General features: G+C 34.8%; 1 protein-coding gene across 5 annotated transcripts in view; it reads left to right on the top strand.

The window, feature by feature from the left end:
- Positions 1–12,972, top strand: part of LOC128997952 (RNA-binding protein 27-like) — an 86,277-nt gene that overhangs the window by 33,949 nt on the left and 39,356 nt on the right. For 4 of the 5 annotated variants that reach the window (XM_054423808.1, XM_054423810.1, XM_054423806.1 and 1 more), the window contains 5 exons: positions 5,931–6,076; positions 7,111–7,239; positions 7,780–7,994; positions 9,161–9,276; positions 10,156–10,269. In XM_054423808.1, coding sequence (XP_054279783.1) covers positions 5,931–6,076; positions 7,111–7,239; positions 7,780–7,994; positions 9,161–9,276; positions 10,156–10,269 — 720 coding nt within the window. The remainder of the gene's footprint in view (positions 1–5,930; positions 6,077–7,110; positions 7,240–7,779; positions 7,995–9,160; positions 9,277–10,155; positions 10,270–12,972) is intronic. The other variant, XM_054423807.1, reaches the window with a different exon arrangement.

Raw genomic sequence — 12,972 nt, 5'->3', positions numbered from 1 at the left:
TTACAAAAAGTACCATAGGCCTATGTACGATAAATTTCAAGTGAGAATGGTCCTCTTCATAACGATGTTAATGAGAATGGTTGCAGAGTACAAAAGCTTAAAAATGAACATTTTTTGGCCACTTCTAACACTTAAAAGTCCTGGAAACTGCAACATAAAAAAGTATTAAAGATGGATGGAACAAAACTATCAAACTTTGAACAAAGTCACTGGGCATCAACATAATTTTATACATTATTTATAAACAACTCCACACACAACAACAACTCTATTGTTTATGCTTTAGTGATAACTTACGCTACCTTCTCAGGGGGACGGCCCGCTAGGAGTCAGAAAAAAACCTTTAAGGTAGGCTTAGATTGATAGATTGTTGACCAACAACAACAATCAACCAAGTCAAAAATGGCAGTCTTTGAAAGATTTCTTACTCCTAGCGGGTCGTCCCCCATTAAAAGGTAGTGTCATCTCTAAATAGGCCTAATGAATTTAAATTATTTTTATGTCCAGTGACTTTGTTCCAAGTTTTGAAGCTTTATCGTAATTATTTTTGGAAATATTTAGATTCCTCTGGGACTTTAAAAGCGTTAGATAAATGTCAATTTTTAAGCTTTTGTAACTCTTAAACAAGAGTATGAAGAGGACTATTCTTGCTACAAATTTATAGTAGATCATTTTTGTAAACAACGTGTTTTGTGCTAAATTATGGTAATCGAGATATTTAATAAAAATAAAAAAAGCAACCTATTTTTCATCTTAAATCCTCCCTTACCCCTAAAACCCGAGATTCAGAGTGGTGTTACTATTTACCATACAATACGGAGACTAGCCTATAGTGAACATTTCGGAGTCAAAAGTTAGCTTTCACTTCAGATGTCGAGGTTAGGCAGTTTTTTTCCTTATTGCACCATACTATAGGCCTAGTCTGGACATTAATAGAACACATGATGGGATGCTGGAGGATTTTAAAAATTTGGACACCATTAACTATTCAACTTGTTATCCACATTCAATTTTGATCTAGGCCAACTTATAGTTTAGATACGTGCTCAATGTTAATTTTGTTTTATTTGTCTAGTATGTTGAAAGCAAAACTGTCAAAGTCAAAAACTATAAACACGAGGGTTTTCAGTAGGCCTAAATTAAAGTTTTCATCAACCTTCCTGCCACGACTTGGCAGGCTCAAATCTGATACCAAGGCTATGTTACTTCATCGACTATGGTACTTTTTTAGTCGGTTCCACCACTTTGATTAGATTCACCATAGTGGCCAAAAACGGTGCAAAATAAAATTAACGTTCCCGCTAAGAATGAATCTATTCACGTTCTGTAAATCTGTATCAAAAAATGTAAAGTGATCTGAGAACACAACGCATATCATAGACAACCATTAAATGTAGGTTAGTCCATACCCTCCCCGCCTGAGTAAGTGTAGAAACATACAGACAGCGTAGCGTAGCCGAGCACATAGTTCAATACACACAGAGAGTGCAGCGTAGCGTAGCGCATAGGTTGTAGACGGTCTTAATAAGGTAGGCCTACATCAGTATACTTAGAGGATGGCTCTGTCGAATACGGCTAATATTAGTATTGTCGAAAATACCTTAGGTGGCAGTTTTTGATCAGTAGGAGAAGTGTCGGGTTGCATTAAGTGTGTAAAGGAAGGGACAAACATGGTGAACATCACCACTTATTTCCAATCCTTAGGAAACACTTTAATACTTTTCAATGAAATAGCGACCATACAAAGTAGGTATTTTAAGCCAAGTATGAATGGAGATGAGTGTAGGATGAGTGGCGCGATCTTGTAGTCTTGTTAGTCACTAAGGCCGACTTATTCCTTAGACACAGCTGTTAATTAATATCCCATACATTTAATGGCAACTAAGGGACCTACAGTTTAAAGTGGAATCCGAACCACATTTTTTCCTTGGTATATACAAATTGGTCTAATTTTCAGGATAACTGCGGATAGTTGTAGTACTCACTTGTGCGGACGGTAATCCACACCAGGGAGTATCGCATCCAAAGTGCATGCCTATAAATATCCACAATTCGTAACCTCCTAGAAGCTGGATTACAAGACGACGCCACCCGTCCCAGTTTAAGTCTCGATTTAAGGATGATACGAGAATGTCGACTACAACATTCGATTACATAATTAGTTTGGTGAAGGATGATTGGGAGAAGCTGACAACTAATTGGAGGAGACCAATTGGTGCAGAAAAGAAACTAGTAGCCTATTAACTATTAGGCGAATGCGCTCCAATATGCTCTGAGAAAAACAAAATAGTTTGTTCCTCGGTCGTACGCTACGCTGAAATACACTACTAGTTAATCATACTTTATTTCAATGCACAGTTTTGATTTAAAACATGCGCTGCGCTACGCTGTATCTATGTTTTTAAACTAAAGCCAAATTAAAAAATAACCAAGCTGCAAAGCATAGCCTAAGTTTAAATTTTTAAAACAGCTCAATTCATTTAGGCCTACAATAAATCCATGTGATCGATTTATAATAATGATCACACAGTGACCTGTGGGTAAGTAAAAAACCTTATGAATAGATTTTATGGATAAAATAAAAATAAAATTAAGAATATGATTCCTTAAAAAATGCTCTATTAGAAAAAAATCCACTCCTTTTTTATTAAGAAATATTTAAAGTTCATATCTTTTAAACGACACCCTTATGACATTAGGATTACTAATTGAAAAAATGATCATAAAAAATATCTTTTGGTTTCAAAGAGGCTTAGACCATTCTAATTTTTTAATTTAAACTACCAAAAATTGGCTACCGGTAACCTTTTAAAGAATGTCAAGGACTTAAAAAAAATCATTAACAAATTATTTATAAAACAACAGTTATTCCAAAAAGATTGAATAGCCTAATTAATAGCTGTAAAAACATAATATTTAGTTACAGGCCAGTCGCACCCTGACAGCTTGTCCTTCATTGGGTATGACCTGTTCCGGATGCATTTCACGACGTCCAAGTGATAGGCCTATAAGTCAGTTTTACGATATCCAAAATATATTTTTGAGCTGTTTTACATTGTCCAATATAAAATATTTGACTGTTGCATTACGTCTAAAACTCACCAAGTCCAAAAAAACAATAACTGCAATAAACATAGTCTTTCTACAAGCTTAAGACGTCATGGGATGGTCGTTGTTAAACAGCACACTTAACACTCTTAAAAAAGTAGCAGTTGCACCACGTTTAAAGCTGCTGCCAGTTGCACCACATCCAATAGCTCAGCGCTGTCCCACGTAATCCAGAGCGCCTGCACACTTTGATTATTGTTTCACCGTCTTTAGTGCATACTAACCTAACCTAACTTAACCCAACCCAACCTAACCTCGCTCGGTACTTTCCTGTTAAAGGGAACATTTATTATTATTCATGACTTCTTTTAGATATATCGATATTTTATTTTTTATTTGATGTATTGATATAAAAAAATTGAAACTTATTAGCTGACAACCACGTTGAATAAATTGTTCAGTAATCAGTATCAACAAACAATACAAAATTATATTGAAATGAAACTGTTCTAAACTAACCTAACTAACCAAACTTGCTGTAGTAATATTTCAAAATTCCGTTTGGTAGCATATTTCCCATGTGCCTTTTCTGTTATTAAACAGGATTTAGAAACGGTAACTTAGCCTACAGCAAGTTTGGTTGGTTATATTAGGGTAGTTTGGAATAGTTTAATTTCTTAATCCAATATATGGCTATGATTTTTGCCTAAACAAGATTAGTTCCTAATCCTATTCTCTAATGCGAGCTATAACTCAATAACTTGGTTATTGAACCAAGTATAGCTTAGACATATTTGCTATGTCTGTATGTAATGTAAATGTGTTCGAAGATATTAAAACAGATGGAATATGGATAGTAAAGGAAAACAAAAAGATCGATATATCGAAAAGAAATCATCGATAATAATGAATGTTCCCCTTAACTGGAAAGTACCCCTCGCTCTGTATGCAGGAGCTCTGGATGTCGTGCAACTGAAAGCGGATTTGGACGTTGTGCTATTGCTAAGATTTAAGAGTATAAAGTGCGCTGTTGCACGACGACCAATTCCATGATGTCCAAAGCTTGTAGAAAGACTATGTTTTTACAGTTATTGTACTTTTGGACCTGATGAGATTTGGTCGTCGTGTAACAGTCGAATAGTTTATATTGGACGTCGTGAGACAGCTCTAAAATTATATTTTGGATGTCGTGACACTGACTTATATCATTGGACATCATCCAACACTCCCCCTGTTCTGACAACCTAATAACTTAAATTTATAAGCTATTAATTTTTTTCATAATTTTGAACTTGATATGCTATTGTTTTTGATAGGAAATTTTAAAGGCTAAATAAAATTGTTCTTGACATTTGTTCGTATAAAAGCAGTCCATTAATATTAGTAATGTTAGTTGCTGCCATTTTGAAATCAACAAAATGTTTATTGCTACCTCATATGGTATACCTAATTTTTAAAGATGTCATCTATAGTTTTAAAGATACAGTAGACTCTCGCTCATCCGGATCGGCCTTGTCCGGACTCCCGGTAATCCGGATCGGCAATCGTGATTTTTTTTAGTGGCACAGTACAGTAGAAGTCCGATTATCCAAGCGGAACGGGACCAAGACTACCTAGATTAATGAAAAAAATCGGATAACACGGCGGTAAAAATTATTACCGGTGGAAGTGCATATGCCCGGGCTATCATTACTGTGGACCTGTAACAAAATTCGGATGAAAAAATTATACCGGTGGAAGTGCATAAAATGCCCGGGCTATCATTACTGTGAACCTGGAACAAAATTCGACCGAAACCATTATTACCGGTGGAAGTGCATATGCCCGGGCTATCATTACTGTGGACCTGGAACAAAATTCGGCCGAAAAGATTATTACCGGTGGAAGTGCATATGCCCCGGGCTATCATTACTGTGGACCTAGAATAAAATTCAGCCGTAAAGATTATTACCGTTGGAAGTGCATATGCCCGGCTATCATTACTGTGGACCTGGAATTAAATTGAAAAAACGGCTATATACAGTACTGTGTATTTATTCGACTCTCGATAGTCTGGATTTTTCGCAATCCGGACCAGACGTCAGCCACATTAGTCCGGATGAGCAAGAGTTTACTGTATAGAAACAAAATCAAAATGGCGGAAATTTCCCTAACAAATTGTGTTTTGAAGAGTCTTAGGTGTCGTAGTAGGCTACTTAGGTCTTCGCACGGGACACCCTGTCCCATATACGGATAACAGAGAATAGTTTTATTATAACTAAATAGACATCTCAATAAATAAGTTAAAAGATGTGAATTTACTAAAGCTGTCTGGGTGTATTTTCAGCATACTTACTAACAGTTGAACAGCAAAAATAAGAACTTACAGATAACAATTGATTGCACTTGCAAGTAATAGATTACTTGAGAAATATTCAGACTTTTTAGCCTGAAAATACATTTGAAAACTTTTTAAATTACAATGGTCTGTGAAGGGCGGCCTTTTCTCAAAACTTGCATCAAAATAACGGGTTGTCTTTCTATTGAGAAATGTTGCTGCAGTTGCCCTGCCTCTTAGTTGATCATTTTAATGACTATGCCAACGGTGCTGCTGAAGCTGACACAGAGGGAATTGCTTGCATAGGTTGCACCATTGGGGAGGTTGGTTTTCAGCATGATAAATTAAAATACCTTAGTTTCCAGTTTGTAGAGTTTTAGGTCTGTTTTAGGTTGAACTGTCTTGCTGAGAATACGACTGTCAAAATGTTGTTTTTTCTTGCTTGTGTTCTTTATTATAAGAATTGAGGTTGGAAGAGAAATTACTCAACATAATTAGGGGGGTGCACTGTGCACATCTACCTCATCTAGTAGTCCATGTTTGCTAACTGAGATCCATGTTGTAGGTGGAGCCGAAGCTTCGATCAAAACAACCAACACAGATCATATTGTAAAATCACCTTTACATGTGCCGTTAGACGACACGGAAATGATCCCAGTACCAGCGACTGACCAACCTGTAGCGGCATTACCTCCATCCACCGAAGAACAGGTATATTGCATAAGAATCACATTTAAAAAGGCATTTATCAGCTATCCAATAATCAGCCATAGAAAACCAGTTCACACAACCACTAATGTATTACTTTTTGAGTTTAGTTTAAACATAATAATTTACGGTACAATTTTATTCTGGTAAATCAAATCTAACTCCATAGGCCTAACTGGCCTCAATTTAATGAGTTTTAAAGTAATTCATTTTCCCCAACCAATTTTCAGTCAGGTAATTGTCTCTTTACTTAATATTCATTTAGTAAGTACTATGAACAATATAACCGTCCATGTTTGGAATATGTTGATTTTTTTGTGTTTCCTCCCACAAAAACCAAGCTTGAACCTTTGGAGTGATTCTGTTATTGGTTGCAATAAAAGGTTAAATTACCTGTGTCCGCCGGTCGATCCTAATATTGCTGTGTCCTATTACAGGAGATGCATTTCGGCAGAATAAATTGCCATCATCAGTCCTAATACAAGTTCTTGATCTTCCCCATTGGGTGCGTCTTGAAGTTTTGAAACACGTACACGAACTTTACACTTAGATACATCACGATTAAAACATAAAAATACACGGTAGGTCTACTTTTATTTGAGCTATGACGGACATGTAGACGCGCGTCGATCTTGTCGAGACTCGACACACGACCGACGCGCGTCTACATGTCCGTCATAAAAAAAAGCTCAAATAAAAGTAGGCCTACTGTGTATTTTTATGTTTTAATCGTGATGTATCTAAGTGTAAAGTTCGTGTACGTGTTTCAAAACTTCAAGACGCACCCAATGGGGAAGATCAAGAACTTGTATTAGGACTGATGATGGCAATTTATTCTGCCGAAATGCATCTCCTGTAATAGGACACAGCAATATTAAGATCGACCGGCGGACACAGGTAATTTAACCTTTTATTGAATGTCATACAACATAAAACATAAAACAACATAAAACAACATAAAATGATTATTGGTTGCTATTGATGTATCAAAAAAGGAATACTCTTTTATTTTGCTAACTAAATTTGTAATTGTCAAGGTTGCAACATGCCCCATCCCTCCTAGTGCAGAAAGCCCAATGCTGAGAAATGGAGCATATGAAAATAATGCGACCAGACCTGCAGAAAGAGAACGCCTGACATCAAGATCCGAGAGGAAGTCAGATTCTGTGAGTCTAATATTAGTCATTTAAAATTTCTTTATATAATGATGTTTGATTATGGTAATAAATTGTATTGTAATAACTATGTAATAACATCCCGAACATACTATTGTTTGAAAATAACTAACTGCCAATAGTGCCAATATCACAGCCAATCTGTCCCTTTTCACGTTTATTGACTATAATGAATATACCTAGCTAGTTTTTATTTTGCTTTTATTCCAAAAATGTTATAAAAAAATTGTTTTATTGTATAGATCAGTGTTTTTTATGACCCTCCCTTTATACCATTTGCTAGTAACTTTTGATTTTTGTTTGTTATATTGCAATGATACTTTTCCTTTTAGCGTCTTAGCATATATTTTGGCTGGGTCATCGTCAATAGTTAACTAATTATAACTTAGCAAAACTTAATGGTACAAAAAGCTGTCTTTGGGGTTGCTTTTCTTCTTAATGGCTACTTTAAAGTCATCTTAAGGTAGTCTATGTTATTTACACATGTTATTGAGACATGATGTTGCGTCTAACAGTTATTATTGTTTTCAGGAGAGAGACCCGCTTAGGTATCGAGGTGGAAGTGGGTCTCCCCCACCTCGAGGGAGATCTGAAAGATCTCGATCCCGCTCAATAGAGAGGAGAAACACCGCAAGGCGCTCGAGATCAAGATCTCGTAGATCTCGCTCTCGTGGACGCGAGCGTGACCGTAGTCGTGCATGGAGAAACCGCTCTCCGCCCCGATCCAGATATGATCGGGACCGAAAGTAAGATTTTGCAATAACTACTTTTATGAATTAACTATTTTGAACTTATTATCAATTTACTGTAACAAGTATTTAGTACTCATATTACTATTCTAAGTTGGATATTATACTTATAGTATTATTTATAATAGTATAGTACTGAAGTAGTATTTAGTGGGTAACCTAGGGTAAGTTAGCCAAAGTTAAAGCTACCTTAAGTTTGTCATAAATTCATATGCTCTAATTGGTTTCAAGTTGTATTAAATTGTTAATCTAAATAAATAAATGTAAATTTTAACAGGGGCTGGTCTAAAAATATGCAGTAGTTGTCTACAATTAACCTGTTACATCCTAACATAATGTTGAGAAATCTAACATACTGAACATAGAAATCTAACATCTGTCATCAGGGAAACAGAGCGAGTGCCGATCCATTCTTTGCTGTGGGGGTCATAAACTGTCAAAACCATCAGATAGGTCTGAGTGCCGTTTGACTCTCTGCTATAAGAGTGATTCAGGGGAGGGGTATTAGTGGAAGGGGGTGTAGTGGGCAGGGTGTAACGGAGACCGGTACAGTTTTTTAACTGGCCTACACTAATATCGATTGAAAATATGAATTTGATTAGTAAACCTTCATTCAATTTTTTCATAATCAGCCAGTTTGGCTAGGTATAATAGTTTCATTTCATCCCTCAAACAAGTTTTGCTCATCCTGCCCCCCCCCCCCTTGGCTATCCACGAGAATGTTGTGACTGAGTGATTGTGCTTATGCAAACCAAACCTAACCTAAATACTTGAGAAATAACCAACAACATCGACTTTGAATGAATGGTAAAATTTCAGTAGAAGATTATGTTTAAATGAACCGTTTTAAACCCAGCTTAGATAAATTTGTGTTTCACACACTTCTATTTACAAAAAAGATATTATAAGAGCGTCTATGTATATGCCTGAGGAAGAAGACATGTAATTTATTAACTCATTGGTTGCAATCGTGCATCGTTTTTGCGGTTGGTGTAGTAAACAAAGGTAATTCTATAGTCTGCCCACGAGATGATAGGCCTCTGCACACTAAACATATTGGTCGTCGCTGTATAACTTACTTAGTATATTTTTTTAAATGTATGATTATAGTTAATCCGCAGCGTGGTTAATAAACTTGTTTGCAATCCTGATTCTGTTTTTAGCAGGATGCGCAGTTGGTCTAAGAGCCCTCCAACAAGATCCCGGTCTCGCACTCCTCCAGCTAAGCTGAGAAGTCGTTACAGGAACCGCACAAAGTCTAGGTCTCACAGCCCGTACGGTAGGTTATCTGGCTTGTAGTTTTTGTTAGCAGTGTCACCTACAATGTTAATAAAAAAAAAACATATTGTGTTTGGGACTTTGTAAGTCATGAAAAAACTAAAAACTCATGTTTAGTTGTTTGTGAAGTCCATTATTAATTCATATTTGCCTTGGATACATTTTTGTGTGTGGAGTTAATCATTCATCATTCAATTCAATTTATTTATTTTCTCCCTAACACCATTTTACAAAAAGACTATTTATTTATGGTAGGAACTCAAAGTTAACAACAATTGCTAGGATCTATAACTATAATCAGTGTCATTTAATGTAACTTTAATGCACTGGTTTAATATTCTGCTTGTGTTATGTTTACTGAGGCAGTGAGGCATACATGTTAATATTATTCATTTACTTTACCTACCTTACTATCCTTGCACACTGAAACCCAAGTAGGGTTTTGGCCCTGCCATATTTCTCTTTTCTTGGCTACTGACCTACATTGTTTTCTTCCTTCTAACAAAGCATCGAGTACTTTTGGAATATGCCGTATCTGGACCTGGCGGCAAGGTGTGGGTATTAAAATAAAACACACATTTAAATTTTAGAAAACCTGATCTGGAATAGTGGAATAAGCCAGTGAGGTAGGAAGACAACTGGAGGTATAGAGTGTATCGGAAGATTATGGTAGCAGTGGGAACAAAAGTTGGTGTGATGTTTGGCTGAATGGGGTTAGTTTATTTATGCAAGTCATTTCACACATATGGATTATTTAATGGTAGGCTACATGCGTTAAACTGGCAGAGTAAATACAAGTAATCAGGAGAATTACCAATATAGAAATATACAATGAGTTATATACATTACAATACTACAATTTACAATTTTTTCATTTCAGATTCAGCTCATGGGGCCTCTCCACACGACAGTAACCATGGTGATGAAATGAGAAGTTCAGTAAGCCTGCAAAGTGTCGTTCATTCTACAAAAAGGAGATGCCGCGATTACGATGGTAAGTTGAGGCATACAGGCTACAATATTAATTTACTTTACCATCCTTGCACACTGAAACCTAAGTAGGGATTTATTTTTAACCCTGTCATATTTCCCTATTCTTGGATTCTGACCTACATTGTTTTCTTCCCTCTAACAGATAGCACTAAATCAAATTTCAATATTGTTAGAGGGACACTCAATTCTGGTTGCTGAGCAATTTAAATTTAGAAAAGCTCACAGTACAGTAAACAGGTAAACAAACTTGTGAACAAAGTATCTTGTGCTTCGAATGGCCTTTCCAAGGCCTTTTATTATTTTTTTTTTTTTTTTTTTTTTTTTTTTTTTTTTTTTTTTTTTTTTTTTTTTTTTGCCTGCAGAACAATTATTTATTTGGAAAATCTCAAAAATATTACAACAGTTCATAAACAAAGCTTGCTGCAAAAGCCAGGAAAAATTGGCTTGTCTGCAGCTCATAGAGATAAACTTGTTCTAGATAACAATGTACTTTGTCCCTTGGTCAGTCTTCTCCATATTACACTCTGGTTTTCCTTGTTTCTTGTCAAGATCTGCTATTTGTTGTTTTGACTTATTCTCTACCTTTCTATATAAGACTAGCTTGCTTTAAAAACAACTTGAAACAATTATCTTAAATAAATAAAATATATAACAATAAATAACATGCATTAAATACTTCTCAACTTTAACAATAATATAATGAAATAATTTTTTAACAATACAACAATACATAACTAAATAAATAATTAAATAATTTATAATAACAAAAATATTAAACCAGTTTTAATGGATTCCTTGAGATGACAATACTAAAATAAATAACGTGCATTAAATGATTTTAACTTTAACAATAATATAAAAAGAAAGTAATGTAATAAACAATGTTTAAATGAATTTATTGAGATAACAATGCTTAAGCCTAGATTTCAAGACTCTAAAACTAGTTATATTTTCTATTTCAGTTGGCAATCTATTAAAAAACGTTGGAACTAGAAATTTTCTAACTCTTTTTGAAAATTTGTTTGTGGTCTTAGGAACAATATAAAACTGTTTGCGTGAATTGTATCTATGGTCATTTTTTACTTTAAATTCATTTGAGAAATAGTAATCAAGTAAAATTATATACTCAAATAATACATCCACTGGTAATACCTCAACCATCCTATATCCGAGCAGAGGGTTTTCTGACAAAACAGTAGAGTCAAGCTTTGTCATAGTTTTTATGATTCTATTTTGCACAGTTTTTATTTGATTTATGGCTGTGGGTGATGCTGATCCCCATGATCTTAAGCCATATCTAATCACTGACTCACATATGCCTGAATATATGATTTTCATTGTTGTAAAAGGTAAAAAATCTTTTAAATAGAAAAATTTTGCTGCACAAACTCGTAGCCTGTTTGTTACTGTCTTAATTTGTAAATCCCATTTCATATTGTGGTCAATTGTTATACCTAAATATTTGTAATTCACTACATTCTGTAATGGTAGGCACCCACATGCAGCATTTTCAAATTGTTTATTGTGTAAGCAGTCATGACAATGGAATTTCACATTTATTTCTGAGCATTTGTATGACGGTGAATGTATGTGCATCAACTTTGATTTATCTCCATTTATAGCTAGACCATTGTCGTGGCACCACATGGTTAAACTTAAGAAATCTATTTGCATTTTTTCGGTAGCTTCCTGAATGTTTTTGTGGGATAATACAAGCGCAGTGTCATCTGCATACATATATATTCTACTAAATTGTAATATTTCAGGAAGTGAATTAACATACAACAAGTATATCAATGGCCCTAATATACTACCTTGGGGTACCCCATACCTTAAGATTTTTTCCTCTCCATATGTACTCTTAATTCTAACCTTACATTTTCTATCCATTAAATAACTTAAAAACCAGTCTTTAATTTGCCCTCTTACTCCTGCTGTGTCCAGAGCCATTGCAATTGTCTCATGCTTTAAAGTATCAAATGCCTTACTAAAGTCTATAAATATTACTAAAACCTGTTTTCCTTCACTAAGCTGTTCATTTATATAATCTGTAAAATCTAAAAGTAGCTCGTTTGTTCCTTTCTTCCTCTGATATGCATATTGCTGTTTGCTAATAATACTATTCCTTTCTAAATGGTCAATCAAATTATTTGCAATATATCGCTCCATTAACTTACTAATAGCTGGTAAAATAGATATTGGACGATAATTCAAATAGCTCTCATGACTTCCTGCTTTATAAATTGGTCTAATTACTGCAGTTTTTAACAGTTCTGGAACGCAAGATTTTTTAATTGAAGTATTTATCAGTCTTATTATGGGTTCAGACAGTAAATCAGAATTGTTTTTTATGTCCTGCATGCGTATATTATCTAAACCAGGTCCCTTTTTCTTCATAGATTGTACTAATATATTAAAATTTTCCTTATCCAGGTCTGGTATGGTTAGAGTCTCCTTACATTTCTTTTGCTCCTTATATTGTGACACAATTATCTGACAGTCATGTAAAGATGCATATACACATTCTGTGAATTGTTCTCCAAAGGAATTGCACACTGTTTCTATTTTGTTGTTCTTATCCAATAAATATTTCTCTACGACCTCATCTATATTTTTTGTTTTATTTTTTCCCAAAATTGTATTTATATTATTCCAAGTCACTTTCATATCGTTTCTACTTCTTTGGAACAAACAATAGTAATAA

This window comes from Macrosteles quadrilineatus, unplaced genomic scaffold (genome assembly GCF_028750875.1).
Source record: "Macrosteles quadrilineatus isolate MER2022 unplaced genomic scaffold, UCM_ALF_1.0 Scaffold_7__1_contigs__length_78375512, whole genome shotgun sequence".
Classification (NCBI taxonomy): Eukaryota; Metazoa; Arthropoda; class Insecta; order Hemiptera; family Cicadellidae; genus Macrosteles; species Macrosteles quadrilineatus.
Note: the sequence above shows the minus strand (reverse complement) of the source record. Positions and strands in the feature narration are given on the sequence as shown.